The 14,165-nt window shown below is 39.6% G+C and overlaps 1 protein-coding gene across 1 annotated transcript in view; it reads right to left on the bottom strand.

The window, feature by feature from the left end:
• Window positions 1-9,507: 9,507 nt before the first annotated feature.
• Window positions 9,508-14,165, bottom strand: part of TOX3 (TOX high mobility group box family member 3) — a 105,876-nt gene continuing 101,218 nt past the window's right edge. The window contains exon 7 of the mRNA XM_068528309.1: window positions 9,508-10,723. Coding sequence (XP_068384410.1) covers window positions 9,995-10,723 — 729 coding nt within the window. The 3' untranslated portion in view covers window positions 9,508-9,994. The remainder of the gene's footprint in view (window positions 10,724-14,165) is intronic.

The following is a 14,165-nucleotide window of genomic DNA, read 5'->3' as shown; positions in this document are numbered from 1 at the left end:
AGTTATGGCATCCAATTATACAATAGTAATTGTGAATAATTATACCAAACCCCAGTCTGTTTTATGACTACTTCTCATGCTGAGCTCGTATACTCTATATAAACACCATCTGTATCAAACATAAAACTCTTAGTTGTTCTAAGAACACAGGCTTACAAAACGTAGCTTATTAGTTCTGGAGCCAAGTAGTTTCATGGCTATTGCCTGGGTGCCCACAAACCCCATGAATCCAATGATCTCCTTCTTCTCGGGCTCCGTTCTATTTTTTTGACTCAGAGCCTAGTTACCTATGTGCTCAGGATCCTTGTGGGAATCTTGGCCCACGTGCCCAGACCACTGACACGCTCCCGCAGAGGTTTTGCTTATCATTCAATGTGCTTACTTTGCTCTGCAGAGTTCTGTTCGTTTTCTGTATATGCAGTGGTGAGCTAAGCACTTGAAGTGGGTCAAGAGCAGTGCTTCCTGAATTTCTCTTGGTCAAGTGGTATCGAGGTCTTTGGGTGCCAGACTGTTCCTCCAGAAATCTCCAAATGAAGCTTTCCCCTGAAGATGCTCCTCACTATGTAAAAAGTTTTTAACAATGAAAGGGAAGAGCAACTTGAAAAAACATGACTCTGGGCTCTGAACAGTTTTTGGTTCAAGAATTTAAACCATAAGATCCAGCAATCTCACTCGTGGGCATATATCTGGAAAAAATTATAATTCAAAAAGATACATGTATGCCAATGTTCATTGCAGCACTGTTTACAAGCCAAGACATGGAAACAACCTAAATGTCCATCGACAGATGAATGGATAAACAAGATGAGGTATATATATACGATGGAATATTACTCAGCCATAAAAAAGAATGAAATAATGCCATTTGAAGCAACATGGATGGACGTAGAGAGTGTCATACTGAGTGAAGTAAGTCAGACAGAGAAAGACAAATATCATAAGATATCACTTATATGTGGAATCTAAAAAAATGGTACAAATGAACTTATTTACAAAACAGAAATAGAGTCACAGATGTAGAAAGCAAACCTATGGTTGCCAGAGGTGGAAGGAGGGGGAGGGATAAATTGGGAGATTGGGACTAACATATACACACTGCTATATATAAAATAGATAACTAATAAGGAACTACTGTATAGCACAGGGAACTCTACTCAGTACTCTATAATGACCTCTATGGGAAAAGAAACTAAAAAAGAAAGTGGATATAAGTATAATTGATTCACTTTTCTGTATACCTGAAACTAGCACAACATTGTAAATCAACTGTATTCCAATTTTAAAAAATGAGTAAAAATAAAATAAAATACTAAATTAAAAAAAAGAGAAAAGATAATGTGCACCCCAGTGTTCATTGCAGCAATGTTCACAATAGCCAAGACATGGAAGTAACTTAAATGTCCATTGACAGAGGAATGGATAAAGAAGTTGTGGTATATATATATACAATGGAATATTACTCAGCTGTAAAAAAGAATGAAATAATGCCATTTGCAGCAACATGGATCGACCTAGAGATTATCATACTAAGTAAGCTAAGTCAGACAGAGAAGGACAAATATCATATATCACTTATATGTGGAATCTAAAAAAAAGTGATACAAATGAACTTATTTGCAAAACAGAGACAGACTCACAGACTTCAAAAACAAACTTATGGTTACCAAAGGGGAACTGTGGGGTGGAGGGAGGGATAAATTAGGAGTTTGGGATTAACATATACACACTACTATATATAAAATAGATAATCAACAAGGACCTACTGTATAGCACAGGGAGCACTAGTCAATATTCTGTAATAACCTATATGGGAAAAGAACCTGAAAAATAATGGATATATGTATATATATAACTGAATCACTTTGCTGTACACCTGAAACTAACACAACATTGTAAATCAACTATACTCCAGTATAAAATAAAAATTAAAAAATTTTAAACCTCTTGTAAATCAAGTATACTTCAATAGAAAAATTAAAGAAAAAAAAGAATTTAAACCTCTATAGACAATTACTTAACCACTTCAAGAATCTGACTTTCATATTTTGTCCAAAATATGAACAATGTATATATTTTGTCCCCAACAGAAAAATAAGTTGTTATTTGGCAATAAACAAACTTCAGACATGACCAACAAATAAACAGAAATTTCTTCACAGTAATTAAGCCCAATCCCAAAAAGATCATTTGTTCCCACTCTAAAAAGTCATTCTGCTTTGACTGGTAATTTGTGTCCAGCAGTTAAATCAGCCCCAGATGCACATTTCTGGGCTCTTGAAGATCTAGAAGCAAATATTATTGCCACCTTTTTAACATACTAACGTCTTGCAAATTTTCCCTGATAGAAAGTCCTGATCTTCTTGCTAAGATTTTAGAATTTATGCTGCAAGAAAATGTAATAATTTTTTGGTAAGAAGTTTTCTCCAATTAGCATAAACAACGATGATTTTATTTTCTACATGCAAAAGGATAGTGCATTTCCCCCATGGAATTAGGTTCTGCTTTGGAGAGAACTGTAGTTGTACTCACATTCCTTGACCAAAATATTCTGAATATCATTAAAAAGTTCCATGCTAGGTATGCCAGCCTTCGGACACAATTTATGAAAATGGTGCAAGTCTTTCCAGGTAACTGTCCAAATGGCCAAAGATGGATATCTTAATTTGGCATCCAAAAAAGCACACAAGAGGTCAGACTGTATGTAGGTAATTTCCTCAGATGCTATTATTTGTCCCCCGGGATTCCACATACTCAATATGAATTGCAGAGGAGAGGATTAAGAGTGGGCAGAAAGGGTGAGGGTGGAACAGCAGGCCTGAATGATTTGGGCAAAGATCTTGTATCAGATTTGCAAATTACCAATGAGGACAGGTTTACAGCATGACATCATTTTTACTCATTGTGACAAACTGGAAATTAAGGTTCCCTCTGCACGTCAGAGGGATGACATTTAACAAGGAATGTTATCAAAAGACTCTTACTTGGTAACAATAGATCCTTGGAGGCAAGGCAGACTGACCAGAAAGAAAAAGTAGGCCAAAAATCTGAAAATAAACATAAGACCTGGATCTCAAAATAACCATGATCCTGTTGACTCTGTATAAGTCACTCAAACACCTTGTGAATGAAAGCCTCAAAATATTCGTTCACCAGAATGCTGGCGCCTGGTATTACGGTTGAATATGTTAGAACATTATTCATTTTTATTTAACCTTAGCAAGTGATTGTTTTCAAGGTATCTTTAGAACTCTGTTCATCTAAAGTTAAGACAGTAATAAAATCTTGTGGACAGGGGACATAGGATTGGAAGCCCTTACTCCCATATTTCCTTTGACAAGTGGCGGCCTGTAGTAAAACACACCCTACTTAGCAAGGGGCCTTGGAAATGAAGGGGTAACTTATGAAGCAGGGCACAAGGTCACTACCCATAATCCCTAGGGAGACGCATTCCCTATCCTGTCATTGATTTCCCGTGTTCAATATTGATTCACCAGATTCCTTAAATAATGCGTAACAATGCACACCTACCTGGTGTTTACCCATCTGAATCTTCCCTGAAACCTGCTTTTTCTCCCTTTATAAACACATAGAGAAATATTATGCTTCGGCACTTTTGTGGCACCTCCAGCCCCAACATTCGAAGCCCACAAGTCAAAGCTGTTTGCCCGAATACAAAATAATTACAGAGAGATCTTGGTAGGGAAAACAATCAGACTGGAAGGTATTCACACTGAAAAAAGTGCCATGTGGCATTATGCCCCATTGAGAACACGGGCTAGGGGGCATTCACTTTGGTTTACTGCCTGACTAGCCATGAGGAAAACATGGATTAATTATTCTCTTTGGTACTCTGATGGATTTCTGCCATCTATCTATCTATTATCTATTTATATTTATCTATCACCCATCTATTCACACACACATATTTATTTACACGTCCTACATACAAATATATGACAGTTATAAATACATGTCAAATATATACACCATACCTATACAAATATTAGAAGGTAAATGAAATAACAGGTCTAGAAGGAGAAGATTTCCATTTCAGTTCTGACTGTGTCTCTTATAAGCAAAGAGATACTGGAACAAGTCACAACCCTCTCTGTGCCTCAGTTTCCTTTTGTGACATGGGGTTCACTCCTGTCCTATCTAGAGAGGGAACTAAATGAGAGAATACACAGAAAACTGCTTTGAAAAGTACAGAGTGCTATATAAATGCTGGGGATATAATGAGATGTTTTACAAAAGAGCATTATTCCTCTGCTAAGAAGTGTACATCCACATTCACGTTTTCTATCTGTGAACGTTCTTCTTTGAAATTAAATTGGGACCAGAACCAACATCCCTCCCAGTGCTGCCTGAGGTTTTACTCAAGCGAAAAAGCAAGGCCTTCTTTTTATCATTCATCGCATTTGAGTTCAAGCACCGAGAGGTACTTTTTACCAGTGGTGAAAATAGCTTTCTTTTCACAGCAGAAACACAGAAAAGGATCTCCCTCTGGATGTTAATATAAGGATGAGGTTTATTCTGCAGTTGTCACCAAAGATGCCTTGATTCGGATTTGTCGATGGTGTGTTCCTGCACCAGGAAGTTGGGAGTGGTGTGAGAGCGCGCGTGAAGCCATCACTTTATTTATTTATGTGAAAAATTAAAATATTGAGATACATTTTCAAGTGGGTATCTTGTTCCATTTTTCATTTGGCTTTTAGTGCCAACCGGATACCTCCTTCTCAAAAGTGAGTTAAGATAAAATCCTTCGTGCATTCAGTCAACTCTGATCCTACGTTCCTTACTCAGACACCTTCAGTGCTTTTTGAATTAAGCACAAGTCCCCGGCCGGGCGTACAAGAACTTCTACAAATGTAATCCCAAATCTCCTCTCTAGCACTTTCTCCTGCTCACCTACCCCCAAAGCGCTGAGTGTCCAATTTGCTGTATTCTCTCTCTCTTTTGTACTTTTGGCCTCACCGTGTGGCTTGCAGGACCTTAGTTTCCCAACGAGCCCCTGCAGTGGAAGCGCAGAGTCCTAACCGCTGGACCGCCAGGGAAGTCCCTATTTGCTATATTCTCCACTGCTGTTTTGATGGTGCCTGTGCTTTCAACGCAGGTGGCTCTTCTCCTGTTGCCCCTTGTCTGGAGATGCCTCCTTCTTCTACCAGGATAGGACCTCCATCTCGGCCTGGTGAAATTCTACCTAACCTTTAAGGCACATCTTAAATGCCAATAATCCCATGCAGCTTTTCCTAATACCCCTAACCAATTGCAGTCTCTTCCCTTTCTAAATAAATTGTGATTTTCTCAGATTACCAAAAAAAAAAAAACAAAAAAAACAAAAAAAACAAAAAGCCCACATGCGTTCTATACTGGCACACTGATCATCGACTACTGGGTGCTTTCCCTCACCACAATGAAAAAATAAAAGCTCCTAAAGTTAAGGATGGCTTTTATTTTATTTTTTTTAACATGTATTATGGAAAATTTCAAACATATACAAAGTCAACAGAAGGCCCTGTTTATTTTTGCATCTCTTTCGGGACCTATCATAGTGTTTTGCATGTAGCAGAAGTAAATTTAAGTAATTAGGGTCTTAGGCAAAGAGAGCTGTCGGTCTGCATATCTGACTCCATGTTTGCTGGATGGTTAAGCTTTTCCTCGGTAACACACCAGCACATACAACCCACACACCTGTAGGATCACAGTCAATATGGGTTAAACCCATTCACCAACTTTCAAAATTCAGGGAAAGTGCTTATTCTCAGGGTTACGTCAGAGAGTCAGCAAAGCGAACTGTGTCTGAGAGGATGAGGAGAAACACTTCTACGGTTAAGAATATTTTCTAAGAGAATTCTAATCTGGTTGTGTACCTGTGTGATTTTCCAGGTGAGGCACATTTCTTGTAAATGTGAAATATTTGACAGATAACCTACAAGTGTTAGGGCTCTCTCCACATATCAGTCTTAGCCTTTCTTCACCTTGCATTATTAACTGGCACAAAATATCATCTTGAAGAATCCTCCCTTTTTCCAAACCCTCACCTCAGACCCTTAATTCTACTATTTTAGACAGACTTTTAAAGAAATTTTGTGCCTACTTAGCCCGTTAATTTTTGCTATTACTGTGCGTGTGTGTGTCTTGGGGAGCAATGAAATCCTCCAAGCAAACCAGAATTCTAGAGTGATAGCTTACATGCCCATGCTGTGTCACCTCCAGTTAACTCAAATTGACTGTACACTTTGTTCTTCTGTGAGTGCGTGGAAGATCAATAAATACGGGGAAACTCCAGCCCAGCTCCCCACTTCCCCATCCGATGCGAGTAGGTCTGAGGCGGATCACGCTCCTGCGATGTGTGTGCTACAGCTCAGGCAGGCAGGTGGTGCGGGGACACCACTCAAGCTTGGCCTATTCAATCCCGAGTCCTGTACCGCGCATTCATGCATAGCAAAACACCATCTGGTCCTATTTTGCCTTTAGCAATCACAGCTGACCAAGAACGATAATAACAGCTGTTGCAAAACAAAAGCCAGACAAAGGGGGTGGGGACGGGGGCGAAGGAAAGGTTAGATGGAAGTCCAGTGCTGAAAAATGCTCCGTGAAGTGAGAAATGGGAAAGAAACCATTCAGATGTCTGAATGGACACAGCAGAGGACTGCTACTTAAACTTGAGATATTAATCCATCTGTCTAGAACGCTTTCAACCCTCCGTCGCGTGGTAATATATTGCAGAAATTATGCTGCACGAAGGCATTTAAGCTTCTGTTCTTTGAGGCGGGAGCTAATGACCCCGTGTCAGCTAAAAACGAAAACTCCTTATCTTCTTTCATCATAAGGCAGGACAGGTTAATGCAAAAAAGAGAGTCTGTTTAGCCAGAGTAATAAAATAGTGTGCACATGGCAGGGGAGAGAAAAGGTGTGCGGTGGAGGACGGGGTGAGGGGGGGAGCCTCGTTAATGTCTGTGGACCACTTACGAGGGAAAGCAGTTAGGCCGTTTAGGTGTCCCGCTAATCAGATACCACATTACTCATGCCTATTTTTCATTACCCTGATTCATTTCTGACCTGTAAAAGTACACCACGTACTTACTTATGTCTCAGAAATAGGAACCAACCCTGTGTACAAAGTGAAATACAAGTTGACTCATAATGTGCTTTATCGGATCCTGAGAATAATATGGTAACAAGGTTGGGGAATTCTTTTCATGATTCAAGCTTTTTGACATTTTCAAGACATAGTTTTGCCTGGTGATTAATTCTTTAAACTGTAGTAATTAAGCTATTTTTTTTTCTTGAAATTGACCATCAATGGCTTAGCAGTGTTTAATCAGATGTGATAAAACCCAAGATTTATAAAAATCATTTAATAGATGATACAACACCTGCTTCTAACTGCAAACAGTTGAAAACAGACTTCATTTGCAATTCAGTCTTATCACTAGTGACATTTTTTTTCCGAGCAATACTTCATGGGTTTTCAAAATGACAATTACAGAACTAATACACAATTACTGTCACATGTAGTTTAGCAATTAATTTTGAAGACATTTGTCTAAAGGTTTCACAACAGAATATAAAATGGTTCTTATTGTTATGTAATGTTAGTTTCAATTCACAGAAAATCTTTTACCATCAGCTCTGCTTCTGATGGGTTTGATGCAAGCAGCTCATTTCTTTGTGGAATACAATTGCTCCCTTGTAGATGCGATTAGGCATCATTCTTAGACTGTTTGAACACTGGTACCTGTCAACTAATACATCTTATGAAAAGCTTCAATTTAGACATAAATTTCCCTACAGCCAGAAATCTATAAATTTATAATTAGAATCTCTTGCTGTTCAATATTTGTACATAATGCAGGGGGCGAGAAGATTATGAAATATTGAAAGCTGAATTCATTATTCATAGCCCACAACATACAGTAAATATTCTTTGAAATACAACAACAACTTTGAGGAATCCATATTCCATTATTTTTTGAATGTCTTGCACACAGTAGCCATGGATACCACTACTCACACCCTCATTTTTTTCCAGATTAGGATTCTGGTCAGGGTTGACACTTGCTGTTTTTAATTTTCATTTTATCATAAGCAGTTGAAGACTGTTGCCAGTGGTAATTTGCAATTTTTATCAAGACCTCTTCATTATAGCTTCTGACAGGACAGATGCTGTAATTAATCATGCAGGACAACTGGGGATAGTGGTCACACTGTTCTCAAAGAGGAGTCACTACAGAGCAGGAAAAGGGGGGAAGAAATGGGCACCGAAATAATTATTTTGGCTTAAGAATTAGCATTCACCATCTATTTTAACAGCAATAAAAACAGTGCCAGCTAGTCCGAGCCCCAAATAGAAGACAAGTGCTTTTTCCTCTATACTTACCTTGCCCTTGCATCTTAACAAAATGATAATCATAAAAAATTTCTAATGGTTCTATTTCTTTTCCTTTTTTTTTCTTTTTTGGCCGCACTGCTCAGCTTGCGGGATCTTAGTTCCCCGACCAGGGATCGAGCCTGCGCCCTCGGCAGTGAAAGCAAGGAGTCCTAACCACTGGGCCGCCAGGGAATTCCACTAATGGTTCTATCTCTAATGGTTTATTTGTTCTTTTACAGGCTCTGGTTAGGGGCCATGCAATCCACATTCTTGGCTATGAATCTCTTATTTCCAGTTGAAAATGGAAGAAGATGCTTGGGCTCAAACACAGGTTGGTATTGGGACCTATTTCCCCCATCTTCTACATACTCAAGGAACCAAAAGTGAAATTTGACATATTTTATTTTGAAAAGTGAACAGTAGTTGCCTGGTTGTTGCATCAAAATACAGTCTGCAGTTTTTACTGAAATGTGTTTATTCTATAGCAAGATAAAAGCATTTTTGTTTTAGTTAAGCAAAATACAAACAACTTAATTGCTGCTATCATAACTCATAAAAAAGTATAAAACAGCATAAAAACACAATAAGCAACGTAGCAATGAATGGTTTATGTCACCAGTGTTTACGTTAAAGCCTCATTTATGAAAACTTTACAACACATGATATGAAAACTTACAACTTTGAAAGAAAATATTTACATTGATTATTCAGATGCGGTGCGCCTTTTAAATATTCCACCAGTATTACATCATAATAAAAACTCTTGCTCTTTTTTTTTTTTAAATCTTAACTTTTGTAATAACTGTCTCCATTTAAGTGCATTTCCCTTTTAAAAATACAGTGTTTTTCATTTTCGAAACTTGTCACTCAAAACACAGAATATAATATTCACATTCTTTTCTTCTAATTGGAATGAGTATAATGGGCTAACAGTGGTCATAGATATTGTTACAACATATACTGTGGCTTGATTTGGAGAAGTCGTGGGTAAAAAGTGAAAAGGAGTCAATAATTGAAACTAATCACTTGCATTTTTTTTTTTTTCTGGAGAGATTTAAGGAAAAAAATAAGAGCTTTGGCAAAAGTCTGTGATTTACATTATTTTTTTCATGACAAAAAAATGCCATCAACGATTGACGTCATACAAATGTTTGTATGAAACTGGATTTTCGTATTTCAGGTAGTTACGACTGTGCTTTTTATTTTTAGGGCTTCGGAAGTTCCAATCGCCTTGAAGTGTGGTTTCTTCACTTCGGGAGAAATAAGGCCATTTGCTATGACTCAGAGAGGCCAGTTTATTATAATCATCAGTATGTCCCAGGATTCATTAAACGGTTTGATTCACATATTGTAGGTAGAGCCTGAATAAATAAAAAAAGGCAGCACATAAAAGAGCACAGCTTTTCTTGTTTAAAAACAAAGTGGTTTAGAGTCAGCTAGAAGATGATTTTCAGCTACACTGTAGTTCTTATTGCCTATCTAATAGACACTTGAGAGGACCGCGTGATCTTTTACACATTTCTGCATAACCAACACCGACTCACGAGTTGCAGCCACACATGGTTTACTCTCGGACGCCACTCTCCTCCAGGTGCGCAAATCCGCCTGCCACGTGCGTCTTCAGAAAATACTGACCTGCGATAATACTTGAGTCTGTGTCTGAGACTGTATCTGTGACTGGTGCTGCTGAGAGGCTGGCTGGGGGCTCCCGATGGTGGGGATGGGGGATGTAATCTGGGAGGTGACAGGGGAGTGCTGCCGAGGAGAAGGCTGGGATTGATGCTGCATGTGCTGCAGCTGCTGCAGCTGGAGATGCTGCTGCAGCTGCTGCTGCAGCTGCTGTTGGTTGATTTGCTGCTGGAGGTGCTGCTGCTGCTGCAGGTGCTGCTGCATGTGGTGCTGAAAATGCTGCTGCTGCATCTGCTGCTGGATCTGCTGATGCATCTGGTGCTGCTGGAGCTGCTGCTGCTGCATCTGTTGCATCTGTTGTTGTTGTTGCTGCTGCTGCTGCTGCAGCTGCATCTGATGCTGCTGGGTCTGCACTGAAGGGCTCACTTGGGTGGAGGACGCCGAGCCCACCATGGAGCTGATCAGCGGAGCCCCAATGTTCGATGGCATGTTGGCTGCGATGGTGACTGAAGTGACGATCTGGTTCATGGGGAGTCTCATGGTTAAGGGTTTGGGAGCGATTGACCTAGGGAGCGATTGTTGGAGAGTCTGAGGGGAGGCCGACACTGTTCCGTGCTGAGACAGCGGAGGGTTGAGAAGGAGGGAGGAGGTCAAATTGGTGGACGCCAGGGTCTGCTGAACAGAACGAATGGTCTGGGCTTCTGCTGATTCGGCAGCAGCCTGCATTTTGGGGGAGAAGGTTGGGGGTATTTTTAGTATTGTAAATTGAGGAAAAAAATGGCCACCATTATTCATGCTTCCCTGAACCCAAGCACTTTGTCACGTGGCTTTATAGCTCCTTCCAGAGGTGGAGTGGAACTCCCCACCCTTTGAATCTGGGCTGGCCTGGCACCTTTGCTCTGGTCAACAGAATGCGATGGAAGTGAGGCTTCAAAGTCTGTCTGTCTGTGTCTCTCAGAACCTACCACCTCGTGATGACAGCCATGTGGCCCAGTTACCCGTTCAAGAGCCAGCTCACTGCCAGCCAACTGCCACGTAGGTGTATGCGTCCAGCACCAACCCCCTGATGCTGACTGCACACAGACGAGCAGGACTAGCTGATCCTACCGAGTCTTGGCCTAGATTTAAAGACCCAGCTAGTTAACTGGCACTTTCTGGGGTAAATGCTTATCTTTTTAAGTCATTGGGCTGGGGGCTGGTTGTTACACAGCACTATTGTAGTAAAAGATGACTGATACATATATTTAAGAGTAACAATTCTTTAGCATTTAAGTCTGAACTAATGTCACCACCAAGAACCATTTTGAAAGACAACAGAGTATAGACTGCCTGAGTTCAAATCTAGCTCAACTACTCAACAACTCTGTGGCTCGGGGCAAGTTAATTCACTCATCTGTTCCTCAGTTTCCTCATATATAAAATAGCGTTATATGGTATTCACCTTGTATAGAGGTTGTGAGAATTAAACCAACTCATATTTATTAAGCATTTAGAACAGTGCCTGGCCTACAAAAAGCACTTCGTAAATGTTAGCTATTTTCATTAATTAACAATTACTACTACCAGAAAACAGCTGTTACCAGAAAACTTCAAAGCCCTGTATATAATAATCAAAGCCATGATTATTTATAACAGTGCTCACTTGAGTATAAGAAAAACATAACTGAATTCTTTAGAGACACTAAATTGAAGTACTTTACAACTTTAGAAATATTTTTAGTTTACCAAATATTTTCAAAGATTTCCAAAATTCATCAAAGGAGTCATACACAAAGGGAGAAAGTTCAGCACTCATGTGACTGCATAACCTGTTATAAGATAAACAAATGACCTGGGGCTCAACATGGAGAGAAACTGCCTAATATATTTTGTACTAAAAACACATAATTACCTCCACAAAAATAAATTATTTTAAATGCAACTGGGATTAGGAATAATTCCTCTTAAAGACTATTTTTTCCCTCTTATTCTTCATAAAATTTGGGGTTTTTGTAGGGGGGTGTGTACGGGGGGGACCTTGGCGGCATCAAGCTGCCATCCACTCTCTTTAATGATTCTGAATGTTTATTTCTAGATCTTTACTACTCACATTTATAAAATCTACTATTAGAAGAAACCTGAGGAGTGACTTTACATGGAGAATCACTCAAGGTAGGAAAAGCCATGGCCGATGGCTTCTGTTCGAACACCTGATCAGTGTAAAGCTCCGTCCATCGGTGGACAGTTCTCTGGTTTTGTACAAAAGCTCAGGGGGCGCTGCATGTTACTGGAGGGTCGTGTTCTGAAGCCTTTGGGTAAGAAGAAACCTGCAAATACTCATAATTATCTTTTAAAAAAACCATTAAATCACCCACAAAGTAGAATACACACAGTCTTCTACATATAAACATGAGCATTATTTTTATATACTCTAATATTTAAAAATTGCCAAGCCAGTCTTAAGGAAGAAACCACAAGGAAACTCTATATTTAAACACCTGGGCAATCACACCATTATGCCTATGAGATGCTCCCCTAGTGGAGAATGGAAAAGGGTGGATGGCTGTGAAGAGCTCCTGCTCACCTGCCGGGTCTACTCCCTCACGGTTGAATATTAAGCTTCTATTAATTTTGTTGGTTGTTGTGAAGATTAAAAGTGATAGTAGAGTCACATCTTAAGGGAAAGTCCCGGGCTCTGATTGTAGAGACTTAAGTTAAATGCACATGTGGTGTTTATTATTTCTAATGTTGAGGCTGAAATCCCGCTCCCTTGTAACCTCACTCCTTGGATGAGTTCTTCCATCCAGGGCACAGAGATCAAGCTTAGGCTTCCCTTCCATGATGGATCTCATATTTGAGGACCAAAATCACATGCCTCCAAATCTTTGCTTCCATGATTCTTTCAATTATTTAAGTTATTATTGGATTTTCGGTCCTTACCATCGTGGAGGCAACCTGCTGGAGGGCCTTCAATTGGTCAACCATTGGGAACCAATTCTTTAGATGTGATCTAATGAGCAAGCTGTACAGTCAGATGCTGCTTCCTGTGAGATCCCATATTAGCAACTATTTCACACTTTGGGTTCAGGTTGAAATTATTCTAAATTTATACCTCAAGGACTGTTTTAGTTGCCTGTCGTGCCTCTGGCTATAAATTTAGGGTGCTCTCAACTGCACTTACCTAATGAAAAAAACAAAACAAAAACAGCCCTCCCCCAAACAATTTGGATTTATTCTTTTTAAATTCCATCCTATTGAATAGCTTTTTAGAATCAGTGGAATCAATCAATCCATTTGGAAACATTTCCGAATTGGATTTTAGTATCCAATGTAAAACGTTTAAGTTATCCCTTCTAAGTCAGTCACAGACCTGATCAGCCCAATCACGGATGCTATTTCCAGAATGCCTTTTGAGTTACCGGCTCTTGGCTTAAATCCATGTATGATCAATTATTCATGCTCTAATGCACAAAGATCACCTATACCTGCTTCTAGGTAAATGAATGAATAAACGATCCACGTAAGAAATACATGCACATTGTTACTCTATTCATGTCACTCCGTCTAATTAGCCATCAAGTACACCTCAGTTCTTAACATCTGTGGCCCACACATTCTACCAATGTGCAAATCTGCATCCAGAATAGGTTTTCTACCAATGTGCAAATCCCCATCCAGAATAGGTATATCTCTCAATGTGCACCTTCCAGAGTCTCAGAAAAAGCTTTTGCTATGGACCTGATGAATGTTTTCTCTTTCTAATGAAGTGGGAAGGGTCCTAAGAGCTATACCTACGAGGTATAGGAGTACCTCTCTTGATCTGGTTCTGAGCAGCTGCCGACGGTAGATCTTACAATTCCGGTGAAGACGAGAAAAGAGGGCTAAACCCTTTCTAAATGGCTCTGCCGGCAGCACTGACCATGCCCTGAGGCCCTATGTTGTACTCTGAGGCAACAACAATGTCAAGGAAATGGGATCTCTGCTTGCCAGGGGAAATACATCAGGAGCAAAAACATTAGTTCACATTATCCACCCCAAAGCCTCTCTAAATTCTAGGAAGGCTAAGGACAAAGTTAATTAAATGTTAAAAATATAAGGTAACAGCTCATGCTCCTTTTGGATCAAGGTAATAATAATCCAGAGTGACATTTGCTTTGGACTACTGTTGCATTTTATAATACAT

Source organism: Eschrichtius robustus, chromosome 19, assembly GCF_028021215.1.
Source record: "Eschrichtius robustus isolate mEscRob2 chromosome 19, mEscRob2.pri, whole genome shotgun sequence".
NCBI lineage: Eukaryota > Metazoa > Chordata > Mammalia > Artiodactyla > Eschrichtiidae > Eschrichtius > Eschrichtius robustus.
This window is presented reverse-complemented; position numbering and strand designations above follow the sequence as displayed.